At 33.5% G+C, this 21,736-nt stretch overlaps 1 protein-coding gene across 1 annotated transcript in view; it reads right to left on the reverse strand.

Moving 5' to 3' along the window:
- Nucleotides 1-1,158: 1,158 nt before the first annotated feature.
- Nucleotides 1,159-21,736, reverse strand: part of Naaladl2 (N-acetylated alpha-linked acidic dipeptidase like 2) — an 808,912-nt gene continuing 788,334 nt past the window's right edge. The window contains 1 exon segment of the mRNA XM_034499893.2: nt 1,159-8,502. Within this exon segment, the coding sequence (XP_034355784.2) occupies nt 8,304-8,502 (199 nt within the window). The 3' untranslated portion in view covers nt 1,159-8,303.

The following is a 21,736-nucleotide window of genomic DNA, read 5'->3' on the forward strand; positions in this document are numbered from 1 at the left end:
TTCAAAACCAGACAAAGATCCAAGAAAAGGAAAATTATAGGTTAATCAATATTATTGATGAATATAGACTCAGAATTTTCTAATATTTGTAAATAGAATTCAAGAACAATCAAAATATTAAGTTGGCTTGATTAAGTTAGCTTTATCCTAGAGATTAAGGGACAGTTTAATATATGTAAATAAGAAAATTTAATCCACCACACAATTAGATTAAAGAACATAAAACACCTGAATAGGCTTTAGATAAATATCTAAAATTCTTTTACATTCAAAGTTTGGGAAACTGTAATCTTACAGAGTTGATATTTTAAAAATTTTTATTTGTGCATTTTCACTGCTTTGTATTATTATTTTCTGTAACTCTCAGTTTTGTCATCTATTGGATGGAGTGAAATGATAAAACCTATTGTGCAAGCTACATTAAAGGTATAAACATATCATTAACATCATCCATGTAGCCAGAGTGTTACACCCTATAAAATAATAGCTACTGTGCAGCAGAATACCAGATAAAGAAAATTTTTCCTTAAAGAAACACATAGCAGGCTGGTTAGGCAGCCATGTTGCCTTTCACCTATGTATGCTTTGCTCAGTTTTCAATAATCTACACTAACATAGCTGACTCTAATATTCTCATTAATGTGAAACTAGTATTTTACATACTTTTAAACTGAGGAGCTATAAGGGCACATTGTATTGGACATCTTTAAAATATTTGGCTAGAACAGTCCCTGGTGCATATTTACAAAATAACTGAATAAATCGATGGAACTTGTAGCACTTTCCAAAGTGCTATTTGAGGAAACAAAACTTATTAGCATTGGAATGGATACAGATGCTCTTACTTGATGATAGAATGCATCTTACATTGGAGACCTGAATGGTATAATATGAAAACACAAAATTCAAGCAAAGCATGGAAAGCAATTGATGAAAATCCCTAAACAAGATTACCTAAATAAGTGTCTAAAGGACATCTGTTTTGGTGGGGTAAACATTATGAAGATATATTTCATTAATAAATCATGAAAAACTAACATGAATATATTTAAAAATACTGTACATTCATAACAAAAGCACACAGAATCGTTTTTTCACCTGTATTTAATACACTTAAAATTGACACTTTAAAAGTAACCATTTATGATTCAAAAGATGTTATTTTAAAGATGTTTTTATTCATGGTACTGTTTTCAATTATGTGCAAATATTTAAAGCAAGTAAAGTATAAAATAATCACTCATTCTTAATGGATTTGTTAACTCTATCCAGTTTTATCACTCTCAACAACACCAAAAACTTCATATTGAATCATTTGAAGTAGCACAGAATGGTTATCCACTGAATTGCAGTCACACTTGGGGAACATGCTAAAACAATGTTTTGGCCATATATAGCAATTGGAAAATACAGACAAATACCTATAAACTTATGTCATTAAAAATTAAGGAAGACCACAATGACTTGAACAATCAAAGTCACATCAATAACAATAAAGTTTTCTTGTACAAAAGGTAACACTAAGATAGTTCAGTGCAATTTATTAATGAACATACCTCTTTCAAAGGTGATTGTTATTAAAGCACATTTATTTGGTAAAGTTACCCTTTAAATTTGCCCAATGATTCTATAAATTTTATTCTGCTCTATTTTATTTATAACTCTACAAATATATTTTTTATATTATAGCACTGGAAAAAATAATTTTTATAAAAATTTTCAATTTAAATATTTTATTGCAAACAAAGCTAAAATATTAAACTCCTGTATATATGAACATTGGAAGCCCACATAAAAAAGTGTTATCAAAATGTCACGCAATTTTCTGAGTGTGTCTAAAATCAAACTGAAACATTAGAATGTGCCCTTGGAAGCTTCTTCATCTGAATACTTTTCCAAATAGCAAGTTAAAATATGTGGAATATATTCACCACTAACCCCTTTTGTTTGCAGTGTAAACATTCATTCACCTAATAGAATTGGGCTTTGCTACTGAATGGAATTATTTATAACATCCTTGGAATATAATTCTGTGAGCTACATTTAACTGTTTGGGTGTTTTGCTTCCTGCAGAGAAGTCATAATGGTGTAGTCAAATATTTTGTTTGGTTATATATTTGTTTTTTTTTTTTAAACAGAGAAAATCATCCTTATTAGTTATATTTTGTTCTAACTTCCAGAGTAATGTCCAATCACACATCTTTATAAAAAACAAATAAAAACATTATTCTTAATATAATTCCACTGTGTATACTTAAAAATATATTATTCAATATGTAAGAAATCACAATGGTGAAACCCAGCTAATAACTATCTCATTCAGACCACATTTTGAATTTAGGTCCCTTGATCTATAAAGTTATAATTACTGAAGAGTATAGATATTTAAATAATTACACATTTTGATTGAAAAATATACGTAGTTTATTAAAATAAGGATTCTGACTCAGTTTCTTCAGTTAAGTTCTGTACAGATACCAAGTCTACACTTTAATTAGAACTGAACACCAATGTCAACTTTTCTATAGGAAATCATTCATAATAATGATTGCATACTAATCTATTGAGCTTATAAAACTAGGGTGCATGACATATGGCATTGGGCAGCCACCTGTGTAGTCTTTTGGTGACTGAAGTGGTGCACATTAGCCCCTGGAGAATAAAATACGTTTTACTCTGAGAAAAGCTACCTCAGTGCTTATTGGCTTAGGCTATGAAAGGGACAAGACAGAATACTGTTAGGTTCTGTGCACAGTCATGAATGTTTTCTTTGAGTGAAGGAAGTCAGTCAATAGGATGTGTTCTAATTCTTGACTAAATCCTGAATGTAACAAATTAGAGTAGTCATTCATGTCTTTGGCTTTTCTGAGTACATTTTGGCTTAAAACCTTAATATAACTATTTTGTTTATTGTAAGCTTTAAAACTGTATATCTAAACACATAATATAACCAGAAAAATTACAATGGGAGTCCCTAAATCTGCCTCAGTTTTGTTGTTTACTCTTAAATTTTTTATCCACTTTGAATTTTAGATTATATACGCCTTTATGAAACATGTCAGTCACAGCAAGCCATGTTGTGGATTCTTGACAGCCTCTAAGCTAAAGGCACTTTTAGTGCACCTCTTTGGGGAACAATGTAAAGGTATTATGTAATGAAACCTCTAGGTACTTAACAGATAAATTTATGTTGAATAGATGGGTCTCAAAACCACTTCTTCAAAAAGGGAATGCATTCTCACTCTCCCCTGATGGAAAAGGGGAGAAAAGAAAGAGAATGCTTTGCCAGGCAGTGGTGGTGCACGCACGCCTTTAATCCCAGCACTTGAGAGGCAGAGGCAGGTGGATTTCTGAGTTCAAGGCCAGCCTGGTCTACATGGTGAGTTCCAGGACAGCCAGGGCTAGACAGAGAAATCCTGTCTCGGAAAAAAAATAAATTTAAAAACAAAAAGAAAGAAAGAAAGAAAGAAAGAAAGAAAGAAAGAAAGAAAGAAAGAAAGAAAGAAAGAAAGGAAAGAAAGGGAATGTCTAATACCATTTCTAAAGTGTACCCAGAAAGAAAATAAAATATATTTCTGAGTGGACATGGTGGTGACCATCAACATTCTGCATTATGGTCTGCAATTTTTCACATTTATATCACTTCAAATTCAAAATCTCATAAAACAATTCTGTTCAACTAAAGGGTATTCACACTTGATAGGGTACTTCAACACTCTTTTAGACTTCAGAATGGCAAACTCTAATGAGCTATATTTTAGGATAGCAGTTTAAAGTCATGCAAGAGTTCTGATTTTAAATGCATAGCTCAGTAAATACTTGTTCTCCCATGCCTAGGATAAATTCCCAGTCCTGCAGAGCAACACATTGGAAAGTAATATATTGGAATGTGCAAAACCATTTCCCTTCTCCTCAGCATATGTATTGGCAGTTTAAAGTATTTCCTTTCTATTAAGAAAATGTGTGGCCAAGGCATATTTCAGTAACATGTTAAACCAAAGAGATAGAAATATGTAATCTTCAAGGAGTGCTTAATTATTTCAGGAATTAATTACATGTACTACTGAGTGTCTCTGGAGAACATTAGTGGATACATCTACCAATTTATTCTGCAAATAATTTATTTTTTTAATCAGGCAATATCCTGATTTGCAACTAATAAAATTGTAACAGATATTTTATTTTTTTTTTTGAGTTTGAAAGCATAGCTTATCTTTCTAGCAAACAAAATTCTGACATGCTATGTAATTACTTAAGTTGAGGTTTAAAGTCTGATATATAGCTTTCTTCTTGAATCAATGCACCTGTTGTTTTCTAAATGAATTGTACAAACATTTGGGATAGAAAATTATGAGGTTAGTGGATTCTGCCTTGTTTCACAACTTGAAGCCTAGTTGTCCTGATAGTATATCTGATTAGCTTTCATTTTTTTTGATGTTTCAAACTTACACATATATACCATTTTAGTTGGGTTATAGCCTTTGAAGATTATGTATGTTGCTTTATAGGTATTTTGCAGATGACGTGGCTCCTTTTCAAGGTTGTTGATGACTTAACTGAGGCTTGTTGTATGTATAAAGTTACCTCAAAATGTTACATCATATTATTTTTTCAACTAGAAACACTTGTGTTCTCCTTAGCACGAGGTGTAAAGAAGGCCATGGTGACATTACTGGCTTCCTCTGAGAAGAAATAAACAACAAAATATTTATTATTATTAATCTGAAAACTCTGAAGATGTCTCAGTAAACATGGTTTCTTCCTTATTAAATCAGTTGCTGTATACAGTCAACTAGGGGGAAAAAGTAAGCCATGTTTAGTCAAGTGCCTGCAGTAGCTGGCATAAATGTCAGTTACATCCTACCAGTCTTTTACAGATAAAACAGGTCATCTTTTGTATTTACTATATTTTGTTTGAGGTTTATTTTTATTAATGTGTGAATGTGTATATGTGATGTCTAGGAGCAGGGAATTGGGTCCCTTACTGCAAGCATTTATGAGCTTTCTGACAGGTGCTGGGAACTGAATTCAAGTCTTCATGACTGAGTTGCAATTGTTCCTATCTGCTGAACCATATCTCCATCCCCTTGTTTGCAGTTTTAATGATGGCATTTTGAAAAATTTTTGGAATTTATCATTAATGTGACTTTCTTTTTTGTTATTTTAATGAGTTTCAAAACGATTTTTTATCAGGATGTATGATTAATATAGATTAGAAATCACTAAACTAGATGTTATTAAATCTGAGAATAAATATTCTAAATTCTCTTTCCTCAGATTTCACATTTCAAACAAATACTGTTGTTGTTTCTAGGTAACAGGTCCTTCTGTTATATTTTCTTCAACATTCTCCTTCCTATCTTCTGGTGTCATATAGAGTCATTCTTCAAACTTTGTACTCTTTGCCCTGATTTTCTGTGAACATTTTGTCAAGTATATCCAAAGCATGAGCTTGTCTGGCATTAAAATCATCTTCCCAGCTCAAAACAGCATCTGACTAGGTGGCTAGTTTCAACTAATTTGCTGGAAAGGTCATCTATAATTCTGTCTTCTTGGAAAGAGAACAGTATACACTTGCCAAGAATATTGAGAACCTGAAAATCTAGGTGGCTCTAGCTATTCTCTGAACATATGCTTATGTACACACTTTACATTCATCTTGCTCAGGTACCACTTATGCTTTAGATAGTGATGATTTTATGATTAAAGGCAAAATCCTTGGCCTTGGTCTTAACTGACAAGCTCTATTTTGTCTCTCAGATAAGAAGTAAAATACCCATATGTCCAGCCTAGATATGGACTCACAGCATTTTTTTAGATGAATTTTTTATGACTTACTACCTCCTGGGAATAGTTCTATATGAAGTACTTTGAGAAATACTTGATTCCTAGATGTCTTGGTATCAGTTTGAATGTACTACTGATTCGCCCACCACTTGTCACTACCTGGTTCAGGATGATATCTACTAAAGAGTTCTGAAAAAAGTTAACATGCTATGCATCTGAAAATGTTTTAAGACAAGCATGTCAGAGCTATGATACAATGTTGTAAGATATCAAAAGATATCTAAGTAAAATCAAAATGTGAAGCATCATCTTTAGGATTTATGAACATCTGTTTTAAATATAACTTAATCACTTTTTATGATCTTTTAAATGATCTAACAGAATATGCTAGCCAGGAGTTAACTGAGTTTTAGTGAACAAATATAATAAATTTAAAAGGAAGAAATACAGGTCTCACATGTAAATGATTTACCTATGTACATAGTCTTTCTACAATCCTAGATGGTGGTTTTCTGTCCTCAATAGTTTTTTGAATTGTTGTACTAAAACAATGTAGAGATTTGATCTAAGATGATAATCTACCAAATTCAATTCCACACAACAAACTGCATAACCTTTGATTCCATATTAAACACCCTTTGACATAGGATTTGACTCTCTTACAGTATGGGTATTCTGACTCCCTTTATTCTGCTGATCTCTGCAGATAATGGAGAAGAAGCAGTGTTGGATAGGCAGTGCCAAACCCTCTTAGTACATTCCTATTCACATTCAGCAGTGTGGCAGAATATTCTCAAGCAAGTACAGTTAAAATCATTATATTAAATACATGCATTAAAGCATTACAAGTTATTTTATTACAAGGTATGAAAATGTTTGTACATAGGCACTTCAGATAAACATGTGCTTCTGCTTGAATTATATAATTAATTCCCTCAGTTCACTGCTTTGAGAAAACAATTATTACAAATGGTGGGAGATGACCTTTGTCAGTCATTTAGCCAATGATGATCAATTTATTTTCCTTGACTCTAGCTTTCTTTTTTAACTAACCTTACTTTCATGTTCATCCTAAAGAAATTAAAAAGATTTAGATAAACAGGGAAGGCCACAGGATGGCAATGTCAATTGTTTTAGGATTGAAATAGTTAGGGACTATTATAAGAACTATTATGATGATCTATTTCCGAAGGGAAACTGTATTACTCAATAATTTTTTTTTTAACAAATCTGTTGTAAAAAGGTAGGATACAAGTTTTACTTCTCCACAACCAAGCAGAATCTTCTTCTAGTTTGGAGGGACTAAGGATTCTGGAGCTACTGGATAACAAAACCAAGATACAAAGTCCCTCACCTACATGAGAGAACTGTGGGAGAATAGGCCCTAAAGCACTTCAACTTTTGATAGCATAAGTGGCCTGCCTATTTTCTGTTTTGAGCTTTGCCACTAAACGATAACAAAGAGAGATGTTAATTTTTCTTCCTGAATTTAGAGCATTTGTTGACAAAACAAATGTTTTATAATAGGGTTTATTTTGCCAGTTGTATAAAATAACACTTAGTTGTATTTGGTAATATTTTGGATTTTCAAAGACAAACTTTGCCATTTTTCCATCAGAGTTATATATAGTGTTCTGTTAAAGCCACTATAGTGCAAGAGGTTGTGAGGAAGAAGGAAGGAGGGGCAGCTGTGTGTGTACTCCTTTAGCACAGTCACTGTTTCTGTAATTCTGTCAGAAACCACAGAAAGTAGGAAATGTTCTCTCCCTTGTCAGTGAACATCACTGCTGAAGTTCATGTAGCATCAACTGAGGCAGTTTAAGGGTTTCAAAACTTGTCACTTCAGGAAGAATTTGCATTTAAATTGCTCCATCTAGTTTCTTGGGAATTTTCTCCTTGGAATGTTTATGGCTCTCTTTTTTTCATTATTACTTACAAAATACAATTTCATAACCAGTGCATTACTACATCTGGTTGTGTTAAGAAGACAGATTTCATTTTATAAAATAGAAACGTTCCAAGTGGTTTGGGGCATCAATCACTCATTCAGAATGCATCATGTCTTCATATTGAACAGATACTTGCAAAATTATCTGAAACCTTATTAGGTCTCCATGTCTAACATAAAGTCCCTGGAGGTTTCGTCCAGGAGAATACGGGCATTCCTCCACATTCTGTCCACAGTAGTGAAAATGCCAAGAATATCTTAACCTCCCCCCAACCATTTTATTTCTAAAAATATGGCATAGTTTTCTGTAATAGATAAATCTTAAGTATTATTTCAGAAATTGTTGTTACATACTCCAGTGGAGTTATAAGAAAATATTTTAAAAGTACAAAATGTTCTTTCTTATGTACATTAAAAAATATGCTGTATAATAGCTTTAAACTTCAGGGAGGTCTTCAGTGACAACAACAACAACAAAAACCCCAGCAACACAGACAAACATCTGGTCAAATTCGAGATTTTCCTGTTACAATTGTAAACAAACTTTGAAAAATTCTGAACACTTTTTTCAGTTCTTTCCAAGTAAGACACTCTCAAACACATCCAATCCTGCTTTGAAGGAAATAAGAGCTGAATTAATGCTATTCAGAACATTGGACAGGGCCTCTTGCAAAGTCTCATTTGATGTCTGTGGATTGCAGTGCTCCCAAGCCTCCTTAACGATGGAAAACTGGCTTGTCTTCTCATCAAGATGGTACAGGATGTTTCTAAAAGAAATATGGAATATGTAAATGTTTTATACATAACTGTATTTCCATATCAAAGCCTTCTCAGGAATAGTGCCAGAAAGCAATAATGTCTGCCAAAAAATAAAATAAAATAAAAAAATTTGCAAAAGTACAGCATTATCATTTTTCAACTCATAATGAATGAATGCATAGACATACAGTTCTTTGGTAGGATCAGAGGTCACCAGGTAGTGAGTACTTCCTGATTGAAGCAAACAACGCTATGGCATAACATAAAGGTGTTTGTGAGTGAGATACTTACAAAAGGTCTCAATCTAAGTACCAGAAAACATGGGGGATAGAGTTGCTAAATGGTACTACAGTATATCCTAGAAAATGATTTGCTATGGTAGAATAAATCTCTGCATTTCAAAAATCAAAGGGAGAATTGGTATAGCCAGAACCTACGACAGAGAGTTATTTGGCCTCATTTGATCAACACACTGGGCTAGACAATGTTTTGCTGCAGTATATATTCATGGCATCCCTCTGGAAGTGCTCAGTTTTTCCAGTAAACTTTCTACAATGTAGAGTCACCTGAGAAGAGAGTCTCAGGAAGGGTTACCTAATCCAGGCTGGTCTGTGGGCATGTCTATGTTTCAATTATGTGTTCTAGCATGGGAACGCCCAGCCCTCAGTGAGAGTCAGCATATTCTAAATTTAAGTACTTAAATTTCATGTTGCTGTGGTGAATCAGTGATGGATTTTAACCAGGAATTGTGACATAAACTCTTTCTTTCCAGTATTGCGTTTTATCAGAATATTTTATTGCAGCAACATACCTGAAACTAGGACTCCTTTTTTAAAAGAAATAGAAATATCTCAAAATTTTTCCATAATATTTTTAACAAAGCAAACATAACTCCATCTGCAAATAAAATATTACTTATAGAATTTGGTTGAAAATAATTGGAATGGACATAGGACCCTGGATTTATAGTTAGTACATGAAGATTCAAGTTGATTGTTAGTGAATAAGTGTTGAACATGAATAATGGAATTATTATTCTCCTTTCTTTTGCATGTTCTTGACCTCTAGAACATCTCTTTACAGCTTTGAAATGTATAATTAAGCACTGTCTTGTAACTTAGCCAGATATTTTAGATAAAGGAATTGAGTATGGTAAATTCTAACAGTTATTCATTCATTAATTGAGAGACAGAGGTATTTGGGCATAGAGCTACAATCTTTTACATACTTTACCCCAAAACCCAACGCAATTGAATTAGCTGAAATTTCTTGTTCTTATCAGAGAGTTATATAAATAAATAATTAAAATATGCTTGTCTGGTTTTCATAGAAGAGATGTAAATTCTGGTGGTAAAATGTGAAGGATTGCTATAGGGAACACTCATACAAAGGTTCCTAAGAAACAATATTTGACCTATATCTTTAAGGATGATGGTGGTTACCAGCCTCAATGAATGAATTAAAATGTTAGAAGTAATGTAGTTAGCATTCTGTTCAGGCAAAGATATGTGTAAGAAAATGAAAACCTGCAACGATGACATTGCAAACTGTTTTAGGTTGCATGAAGTTGTAATTTTGTATGACAGAGGAATGAGACTATAATGAGCTGTAACCATAGGCCTGCTATAACCAGAGAAAGACACTAAACTGACTGTAAGAGAAATCGAATGTAGGTTCCTAAATCTATGAGAAAGGGAGATAGATTTTACTTTTAAACCAATACTGAGAACAAAAGGCCACTTAGCCAGAAAAGTACAAAGTCACAAATTTATAAGAGTTGAGTTGGAGAAGCCATGGAGACGGCTTTATTTGTACTCTCTCTGGCATCTAGTCCTTAATGAAAATGTACTAGATTGCTAATTCCTGTTTTTCCCCTGATTCTCTTTCTCGGGTTCAGAACCTCCAAATATGTATTTGTGGCAGTTACCAGGCATAGGAACCTACCTATCCTCCTAAAAATCCCGAAAATCATCATTTCTGGGCATGGCAAGATGTTCTCTAATACTGGCCATATCTTCTTATTCCTATTCTATTTCTTGGGCCATTTACTCCAAGGATATATTACAATGTTGCTGCCTTACACTTCATGTAGAGAATTTTGATCCTCTGTTAAACCTTACTACAGTTAACATGGGAAGTGTCTTATAGTTTCCAGAGCTGTAATAAGGCACAATAATCTAAAGCAACTTGGCTAGTAAAGAATTTATTTTATTTACACTTCTATATCGTGGTCCATCATTGAAGAAAGTCACGTCAGAAATATAATGGTAGAAACTGCAGCAGAGGCCTTGAAAGAATATTGCTTTATATCTTAATTGCCATGGCTTCAAGCCTGCATTCCAACAGTGTCAAAGATCACCAATACAACATGGCATCACCCACAGTGAGATAAGCCTTCCCATTTCAACCATCCCAGAAAATATACAATAGACAAGATTGTCTACAAGCCTATCCTATGTAGGCATTTTCTTTACTAAGATTCTTTCTTCTAAGATGATTCTAGCTTGTGTCAAGCTGGAATAAAATCTCTCCACACAAGAGGACTTTAGTCCTGGTAACTTGACTTATCTAAATGCTTATCAGTCATTGTTCAAAGTAGGAAGCTACTTACTACACTTGTGCTGCTGAGATTTAAATCCTTTCATTTTAAACTGTAAACACACTAGCTCTGTATCCTTCTAGACCCCACTAAGTTCATTTTGAGTACACAAGAGCCTTAAATTATAATATTATTTCAATGCTTTTAGTTTTCAAACATTAAATGACAGCACTGGTTTGTTTGTTTGTTTGTTTTTAAATTTTTATACTGGCTTTCAACGAGACTTGAGTAATTTATATCCCCCAAAGCAGCATATAAGCATTTTTCTTTCCCCTCATACTTTCCCCATTTGTTGTTATTTGTTTCATTTTTTTAGCTGACAAAAGTAATAGGTTTCCATATGTGGTTTCCGTAAATACTTTGCTTTTGGTTGAATTATTCCTTCCAAGCACTGGCACACTTTGCTGTACTGTCCGTGCCCTGTATTCCTTCATCTTTCTCTATGTTCTCTCTTCCCTTCTTTAAAAGCCACCCCTTACAGTTCCATGAAGCTATTTCTAGCTTGCTTTGTCTTTTTCATATTTACACTGATCTTGACACATGTAGTTCACAGGTTATGGCCTGCATATGACATAACAACTACAATGTTTGTCTTTGGGGAACTAGATTACTTTACTTAATATTATTTGTTGACTCCACTACTTTAAGTCTCTACTAATAGTTAATAAGAGTTCTTTTTTTTTGTCTTTATCTTGACCATAACTTGTGTCATTTGTTTTTTTAAAATATTAAACATTTTAAATAGAATGAAATGGAAACTGAAAATTTAATTTGCATTTAGATAATGAAGAAACATATTTTTAACACTTTAAAAACATATATTTGCCTTTTATATTTCCTCTTGTGAAAGTTGTTTTGGAGCTCATTGACTCACTTGTTGATGTGCTGCTATAACTTCTGTAGATCATTACATATGTCTGTTATTAACCCCTTAACTGGAGTATTATTAAAGTTTTCTCCTATTATATAAGCATTTGAGTTTATTTTGTCATGCAGAGCCTTTTAATTTCATGTAATCCCATAGGCAAAATTTGGGGCTATTTCCATACATTTGTGGTTCTATTCAGTAATGTTTTAATTCTGTAATATAAACAAAAGCATTTGCCACATCTGACATTCTTGCTTGGTGAGCTAGACTTGGAGAATTTCCCATTGGTGTTTTGAGTATTTGTTCATTTATATTTCATCCTTTGAGAATTTTCTCTTTCTTTCATTAGCCCATTCATTAACCAGATTGTGTGATATCCTACTATTCATTCTATGCATGTATAGGACCTGATAGTAGACACTGAAAACTGCCTTAGAGAATGAGTAGGGTTAATGAGAAAGGAGAAGAGAGGAGGATGAATGCATTTAAATCCACAGTCTACTATAATGGAATATCTTTATAAAATGAATCCCATTTTAACACCAAAACTCAACATTCAAAAACGTAAAGGAAGGTAAGCAATTCCAAGTTCAATACCCTTGGATAGTATGCCCCTTGTGAAACAGACTTGGCACCAGTTTCATAGAAAAGTGCAAGAAAAACATTCTTGGATTTAATTTTAAATTTTTACATGAGCAAACAATTTTCTAGTTATGGACTTAGATGACTACTTTACAAAATGATGACCACTGAGACCTCACCCAATTTCAATATGTATAAGGTTTTTTCCCATATTTCCTTGTTTTGGCTAATTATTTTATTTATTTATATTTCAAATGCTGTCCCCCTTTCTGGTTCCCCTCCAAAGTTCCCCCATCCTTTCATCCTCCCCTTTGCTTCTATTTGAGTGCTCTCCCCTATGCTAGTCTTACCAATCTAGAGTCCCCTCACATTGAAGTATCAAGCCTAAACAGGACCGAGGGACTTCTTTCCCATTGATGCCAGATAAGGCAATCTTCTGCTACATATGTAGTGGGAGCCATAGATTCACCCATGTATACTCTTTGCTTGGTGGTTTGGTCCCTGTGAGCTCTGGGGATGGTGGATCCAGTTAGTTGATATTGTTGTTCTTCCTATGAGGTTGCAATCATTTTCAGCTCCTTTAGTCCTCCCCCCAACTCTTTTATTGGGGTCCCTGGGTTCACTCCTATGATTGGCTGTGAGTATCTGTATCTGTATTGGTCAGGTGCTGGCAGAGCCTCTCAGGGGACAGTTATACCAGGCTTGTGTCAGCAAGCAATTCTTGGCATCAGCAATAGTGTCAGGGCTTGGTGTCTGCAGGTAGGATGGATCCTTAGGTGTGGTGATCTCTGAATGGCCTTCCTTTCAGTCTCTGCTCCATTTTTTGTCTCTGCATTTCCTTTAGATACATATAATTCTGGGTTAATTTTTTGAGCTGTGTGGGTGGCCCCATCCCTCAATTGGGGGCCATGCCTATCTACTGGATATGGTCTCTACAGTTCTGTCTCACCTTTGTTGGGTATTTTGGCTAATGTCATTCCTGTTGGGTCCTGGGAACCTCTTGATTCTCTGAAATTTGAAATTTTTAGTGGCTACCCCCAGTTCTGCACCCCCACCATTACATACAGAAAACATGGTACATTTACACAATGGATATTATTCAGCTCTTAAAAAAAAACTTCATGAAATTCTCAGGCAAATGAATGGCACTAGAAAATATCATCCTGAGTGAGGTAACTCAGACACAAAAGAACACACATGGTATGTACTCACTGATAAGTTAATATTAACCTAAAAGCTCAGAATATCTATAAAAAACTCACAAATCATATGAAGCTTATGAAGAAGGAAGAGAAAAATATGGATGCTTCAATCCTACTTAGGAGTAGGAAGAAAATAATCACAGGAGATAGAGGGAGGCAGGGATGTGGGCAAGAGAGAGGGCTGAGGGAAAAACGGATCAGGATCTGGTATTGGAAGAGAGAGGAGAGATGTTCAGAGGATCAGGAAATATGTATGGTTTTTATCTTACGGTTTCAAAGTTTTTGAAATTAAAACAAGAGTATAAGAATTATTGAAGAAGCTCAAGTGAGCTTTCCCAAACTATAATTTTGTTAAATAAATGTGAGATCTCTGAAGGAGAAAAAAACAAAAGGAAGAAAATTATCTACTGGGAATAATTAGCACAGAGATAAAGCTTCTTAGGAAAACCCATGCATTATCTCCTACATGATGGAACCCACACAAAAGTTGATATTCTTATCATAATATAGGCAATGGTAACGGGCTTTTATAATGGAGTGTGATCCTATTACCTGTATACTTAGGAATGTTAATGAAATCAATAATCAATCAGACAAAACATGCATTTTATGCTAATATTACAAGAAAAACTGATTAATAATCAAGTCATTTTAAAGATAAAGTTAATGGATTTGTTTTATTCATTTGAAACTTACTCCTTTGTATGAAACGTATGTTACTTTCATAAAAAGATTTTATAATATTTATAATTTTTAACCTTCTCCTTTTGCTTTGTTAATTGTATGTTTAATTATAATTAACTTCATTCAAACTAATTTTCAGCATCTAAAAGTTTAGGAGAAATTTTCAGATGCCACTATTAAATATTTTCACTCCTAGAGAGCACGTAGTTAAATGTAAGCAAGATGTTGCAACACCACATTATGTGGAACAATAAACATATACTCCACAAAGAACTTTCGTGTCTAAAGTATCAGAAATACAAGTTATTTCATTAAATTTTAATGTGAGAAAACAACACATGAATGTCTCCAAGCAGACCACAATGGGATCACTGTATGCTAACAGTTGCTTTTCCTAACTATTGAGAATGTACAGCCTGCCTTTACAATGACAGTAAGCATGCCATGTCAACAGAAATCTTCACTTCAGTTTAAGAAATTCCACAAGGAGCAAGACACATTTTCCATATGCTATGTAATTCAAGTAGGAAACTTGTAGCAAGATATTATGTAAGATAAACGCTCATATCCAATTCTACACAAATTGGCTACAAATCAGAATAGAACTTGGGGAACTGAGATTCTAGATGAATGTAATTGACAAGTGCTATTTCATCTTAATTTGAAGGAAAACTTTCAACGTGAGTAGGTGCTGATGTAAGCTAGCGAAGTTTATTTCTACTATAATAACGGAATACATCTTCACCTTGTTTACTTTATTACTTGGAAAACAAACTGGGGACAACCAAACACTCTTACATTTTCATTCCAAGTATAATTTTGCTTAGTGACTTTCAGAAGTAGCTTATAGTTTCCAATTTCTTTTTTGTGTATAAAAGCTATTTAGCTTCTGGCTTACATAACAAATTTCTATATTTGCATTCTACTCTGAAAGGTTGGATATTATCATTTTCATTGGAATATTTGATTAAGGCTAAACTGAAACCCAAGCTAGCTTTAGACCCATAACTATATTTTTAGGCATTTCTTAATTCTAAAATTTTCTTACATATTCAACCATTAACCCTATATGCCTAAGATGAGCAAAACTACTATTGTACCACTTTCATTTGGAAATGCTTCACACCTTTGAAATGTTTCAATTATTTCAATGGTTTTAATGGAAGCTTTTAAACCAAGAGCTATTTATGTTCCCATGCAATCTCACAGAAATTGGAATTCAGTAAAATATAGTTTGCAAAGCGTGTCATGTATCCACAACCTCAAATGTCTTTCCTTTCCAGTTACTGATTGATACCCTTCACATTAACAAATCTGAAAACCAACTCACAGCTTGTAAAATCCACATAGAGAGCAGGAAAATACGAGTAGAAAAAAGTAGAAAACTATATTTTAGAAAGTTTCCATAAATACAGTCTCTAGGTTATAATCACAAAGATTTATATCTTTTAGTCTACACCGATCATAGACAGGGTTGCTTTAGTCCCATATAAAAATGATTTCCTGTAGAAAAAATAATGGTGAACATTGCTCTAACTCAATAAATCACTTTCATATTTGCATAAATAAAACCTGTGTGACAGTATAGCATTTACAGGTGTCAGACGTAATTAAAATATTATCTATCTGAAAATGTTTTCATAGTTATTATGTTTAACATAATGTTAATAATATCTTCATGCCTATCTTCCATCATATGTAACTATTTGGATCTTATAAATGTAATTCATACAATTCTACTGAAGCTCCCTTCCATGCATGCAAAGAAACTTATAAAAGGAAAATGTAAATGTAATGCATTATTGATGGCACTAATGAAATTATAAAACACATCACTCATTTTAATGGGTTTGTTTCAATGACACATCAGAATAAGCAGGAGAGAGTTGTACCGAATCAGACAACTAATTAATAACTTCTGGCAGTGTCAGCATAAGAGATGAGGTATCTCAACTCAACTGATAAATATTTCCCATTCAACTTAGGCCAACAAAATGAGTAGAAAAAATGAATTTTGAGACAAATGCTTTGAAAATCTTCATGAACTGTGTACACTCATGGGAATTAGAAAATTAGTAATGGAAAGATATAAATGATGGCTCCCTTTTAAGTGTTTCTTCTTATATAAGTAAATGAGCATTGGATGCACCGATATCAACCTGAATTAACATTCATTGTACTACACTCAGTATAATAGGAACTTTTAAATTAAATTATACTAAATAATAAGTCATGTCTTTCAGAACTCATTAGGTATGCACACTAAAGCCAGAAAGAAAGTCCAGTTCAATTGTGTATGATAGCTTCTAATTCTTTCATGGACTGTATTAACTGAAACCCATCATGAAGATCAGATTATTGTATTAATATTGTCATTAGAAAAGGTCACTGAACACAGATACTCTATCTATGAGAATTCACAAAATATGTGTCCATACTACAAAAATATAATTTAAGATATACTGAATATGATATTCTCTAAAATTCTCAGGGTAATAAGTAAGGCAATTATTAATAAGGTCAAGCCATAGTTTACATTATATACCCAAACATTTGTGGGAAGAGATGATTACATTCTGGACAGGGAATACAGTAGTTGCTAAAGGTATCCATGCACATGTAGTCAATCCCCAGCATCAAGAACCAAGCAAAACAATACAAAATACAATGAAACAAAAGGATATAACTAATTCTCTTTCCTGTATGTAGACAGCTTTAAAAACGATTTCTAACTCATCATATGAGAGGTAACATTCATTTCACAATTTTGAACCCTGGAATCTGGTCTAACCTCAATATTTGTTTTTTCTTTTATCTATTTTTTATTGAATATTTTATTTACATTTTTAAATGTTGTCCTCCTTCCCAGGCTTCCCTCCACAAACCGCTCATCCCATCCCCCCTTTACCTCTAAGAGGCTGCTCCCCCAACCACCCACCCACTCCTGCCTCACCCTAGCATCCCCCTAGCTGGGGCAACAAGTATTAACAAGACCAAGTGCCTCCCCTCCCACTAATAAGGTAATCCTCTGCTACATATGTAATGAGTAATATGTAATAAGATAAGGTAATCCTCTGCTACATATGTGATAAGTAATATGTAATAAGATAAGGTAATCCTCTGCTACATATGTAATGAGTAATATGTAATAAGATAAAGTAATCCTCTGCTACATATGTAATAAGTAATATGTAATAAGATAAGGTAATCCTCTGCTACATATGTAGCAGGAGTCATAGACCCATTTATGTATACTTTTTGGTTGGTAGTTTAGTCCCTAGGAGCTCTGAGGGATCTGGTTACTTGATATTGTTGTTCTTCCTTCAGGGTTGCAATTCCCTTCACTTCCTTCAGAACTTTCCTATCACTTCAGTTGGGGTCTTCGCTCAGTCCAATGATTAGCTGTGTGCTAGCAGAGCCCTCAGACATTCTTACTGGGCTTTTGTTTGCAAGCAGTTCTTGGCATCAGCAAAAAATGTTCTGGTTTGTTGTCTATTGATGGGATGGATACCAAGGTGTGGCAATCTCTGGATGGCCTTTCCTTCAGTCTGTGCTCCAACTTTTATCCCTGTGTTTTCTTTAAACAGGAACAATTCTGGGTTAAAAATTTAGAGATGGATAAGTGGTGCCTTCCCTCAACTAGATGCCATGCTTATCAATTGGGGGTGGTCTCTTCAGGTTCTATCTCACCTCTGTTGGGTATTTCAGCTATTGGAATCTCCATTGGGTCCTGGGAGTCTCTTGCATCCTTCGCATCTGGGATTTTCTAGTGATTCCCCACCTCCACCACTCCACTGCTACATATTTCTTTGCATCATGATTGCTCTGTAGTATAGTTTGAGGTCAGGGATGGTGATTTCCCAGAGATCTTTTTTTTTTTGTAAAGAATTATTTTCACTATCCTGGTTTTTTTAGTTTTCCATATGAAATTGAGAATTGTTCTTTCCATGTTTCTGAAAAAGTGGGTTGGAATCTTGGTGGAGATTATGTTGAACCTTTAGATTGCTTTTGGTAGGATAGCCATTTTTACTATGTTAATCCTGCCAATTCATGGGCATGGGAGTTCTTTCCATTTCCTGAGCTCTTCTTTGAATTCTCTTCTCAGAAATTTCAAGCTCTTGTCATACAAATCTTTCACTTGCTTGGTAAGAGTTACTCCAAGATATTTTTTAATACTACTTGTGGCTGTTAAGAAGTGTGTTGTTTCCCTAACTCCTTTCTCAACCCATTTATCATTTGAATAAAGGAAGGCTACTGATTTGTTTAAATTAATTTTCTATCCAACAACTTTGTTGAAGTTGTTTATCAGCTGTAGAAGTTTTCTGGGAGATGTTTGAAGGTCTCTTATGTATAGTTACCTATCATTTGCAAATAGTATACCTTGCCTTCTTTTTAAATTTGTATCCACTTAATCTCTGTTTGTTGTCTCATTGCTCTAGATAGAACTGTGAGTACTATATTTAATAGATAAGGAGAGAGTGAGCAGCCTTGACTTGTTCCTGATTTTAGTAAAATCGCTTCAACTATCTATCCATTTAATTTGGTATTTGCTAGTTGTTTACTGTATATTGCTTTTATTATGTTTAGGTAAAGGCCTTGGGTTTCTGATCTTTCCAATATTTTTAACATGAAGGGATTTTGTGTTTTGTCAAATGCTTTTTCACCATCTAATGAGATATGATTTTCTCTTCTGAGTTTGTTTATATAGTAGATTACATTAATGGATTTTCTTATATTAAGCCACTCCTGCATCCCTCAGATGAAGCCTCCTTGATCGTGGTATTTGATGGGTTTGATGTGTTCTTTGATTCAGTTTGCCAGAATTTTATTGAGTATTTTTGCATTGATATTCATTAGCAAATTTGGTCTGAATTTCATTTTCTTTGTTCTGTCTTTGTATGATTTAAGTACCAGAGTAATTGTGGCTTCATAGAATGAATTAGGTAATGTTCCTTATGGAATAGTTTGAGGAGTGTTGGTATTAGCTTTTCTTTGAAAGTCTTGCTGAATTGTATATTAAAGCCATCTGGCCTGTTGCCTTTTTGTTCGGGAGGTTTTGAATGCCTTTTTCTATTTCTTTAGGGGATATGGGACTGTTTAGATAGTTTACCTGCTCTTGACTTAACTTTGGTACATTGTATCTGTCTATAATGCCATCCATATCATCTAGATTTTTCAGTTTTGTTTAGTAAAGACATTTATAGTAAGATTTCCCTTTTTATTTTTGATTTTGTTAATTGAACACTGTCTCTGTGTTCTTTAATTCTCTGACTTATATCCAGAGTAAGGTCTATCATCTGAGAGCAAAGAATTGTCGGCAAATGTTTAGGATAAATTGTACTTTCAAACACCTACTAATTAAGTTTGTGTCAGATTTACAAGAATGGTTGTTTATCATGCTCAATAGGATGTAATTTCATCTTAATTTCTAGTGAATAAGGTCATGAACTAATGTTCTATATATTAGGTAAGTTGTGTAGTGTTTGATTACCGAAGGGAAAAGAGGTCAGTATTTAATAGACTCTTGCAAAACAAAACATGCTTCTCTATGATTGATCAGTCCATCTTCTTGGTAACCATGCATGGGTTTATCAGTAATTGGTCATGTTACCAAATCAACAAAATTAAGATAAAAGTCAGTATTTCTTTGTTTTTCTGTTGCAGGTGGAACCATTCTAGTAACTCCTTCTAAATTTCATATACTAAATCCTTTAGATACTCTGGTCTTGATATCTGAATTAATTGAATAACTATGAAATTTTTCATTTACTAATCATACTAGACGCTGTGTTTTGTAAGAAATAGGCAAATCTAATCTTAAATAACTTAAAGTACACAATAATTAAATACATGTTTATTTTAGTTAATAAGAATATTTTAGAGATACTTGGGAATCTGTTTCACAAGATCTAAGGGATACTAACTCAAAATCAAATAGCTGTATTATTATTGACTTCTTCAATTAATGGAATTCGTCTTGTCTGAAATCTTATTTCTTAAATTCTAATACTAAATCATAAAAAAAAATGCATGCACCTCTGGGTTGGACCTTTTGGGATTGTAGATGAAAGCTGAGAGGAACAATGTTAATGGATTCTTGAAATAGGCATGTAGGTACAAGTCACTTGACATTTGTTCCTCACTCAGTAAATCTGTCAGACACATTAATTCAGTATCCCCAAACCAATGCCATTCAGTGAACTGACAGGTATGCAAAGATCAAGACCTCTTAGAGCAGAATATGTCCTCAGCCTAAATTATACAAGTGTCGGGGAGTCTGTGAGATAATTTTACAATCTCACCAAATATATCACAATTGTGAAGTTATAAATGCAATATTTAAGATACAGAACTTTGATATTTTCATCATATGGAGAAGAAATATGCAAGAACATTTACATTTTGATAGCAACAAAAGAAATAGCATAGTTGCATCTTTCTCTCAATCTGAAAGAAAATTAGGGATGGGGGATTAAAAACATGGTTTTTGGAGAATCTCTTTACTAACCTCAAAAGACAGGAAATTTGGGGTAATTTTTATCATAAGGTTTGAAAATTGTTTTTCAATTCCCAAATGCAGATGTGATATAGTTATAACAAAAGCTATTGCTACTATTCAACAGCTATGAATAAATAAAGTCTTTGAAGATAAGCTACACATGTGTTGCCCTCCTGTGGTTTTATGATCACATAAAGCATCAGTTTCGAGAAGTCTTATGGCTGTCAGCATGTGGGAACTTGTTCTTATTCATTCTTGCTATTTTTGTTTTCATTACTTGTCTACACATTTTAAGATATATACATGTATGCACATATTTATTTATGGTTACCTGTTCAAATTTATATATAAAGATTTATATATATCATACAGATACATCTATATAAGAATAAATACAGCCATTTAATACATACATACATATATACACATAGTTTATATCGAACTACAATAAACTATGAGGAAAAATTGTAAATATTTTGTCTCCTTCAAATCCAATAGGAAACTAAAAGTTGATTGTTCTACTGCAAAATAGAGTTCAATGGTGATGAATATCAATAAAAATAAATCCATTCCAAACAAAGCAAATGTATTTTATTCTGAGAGACAAAGTACTGATGTTGATGCTGTAAAGATACCAGAATAAGTGATCACGCAAAGTTCCTTATAACCCAGAGGCTGTAGACAATTCTCTCTGATGTCTGTCTAGGTACTTCTCTTCAAGTCCTCATATTATCTTTTCTATTCTAAGAGTAATCTTCAAATCTTAACTTATCAAAAATCTGATAACCAACTTTAGCAAACTGGTTGG

The sequence above is a fragment of the Arvicanthis niloticus genome, chromosome 4 (genome assembly GCF_011762505.2).
Source record: "Arvicanthis niloticus isolate mArvNil1 chromosome 4, mArvNil1.pat.X, whole genome shotgun sequence".
NCBI lineage: Eukaryota > Metazoa > Chordata > Mammalia > Rodentia > Muridae > Arvicanthis > Arvicanthis niloticus.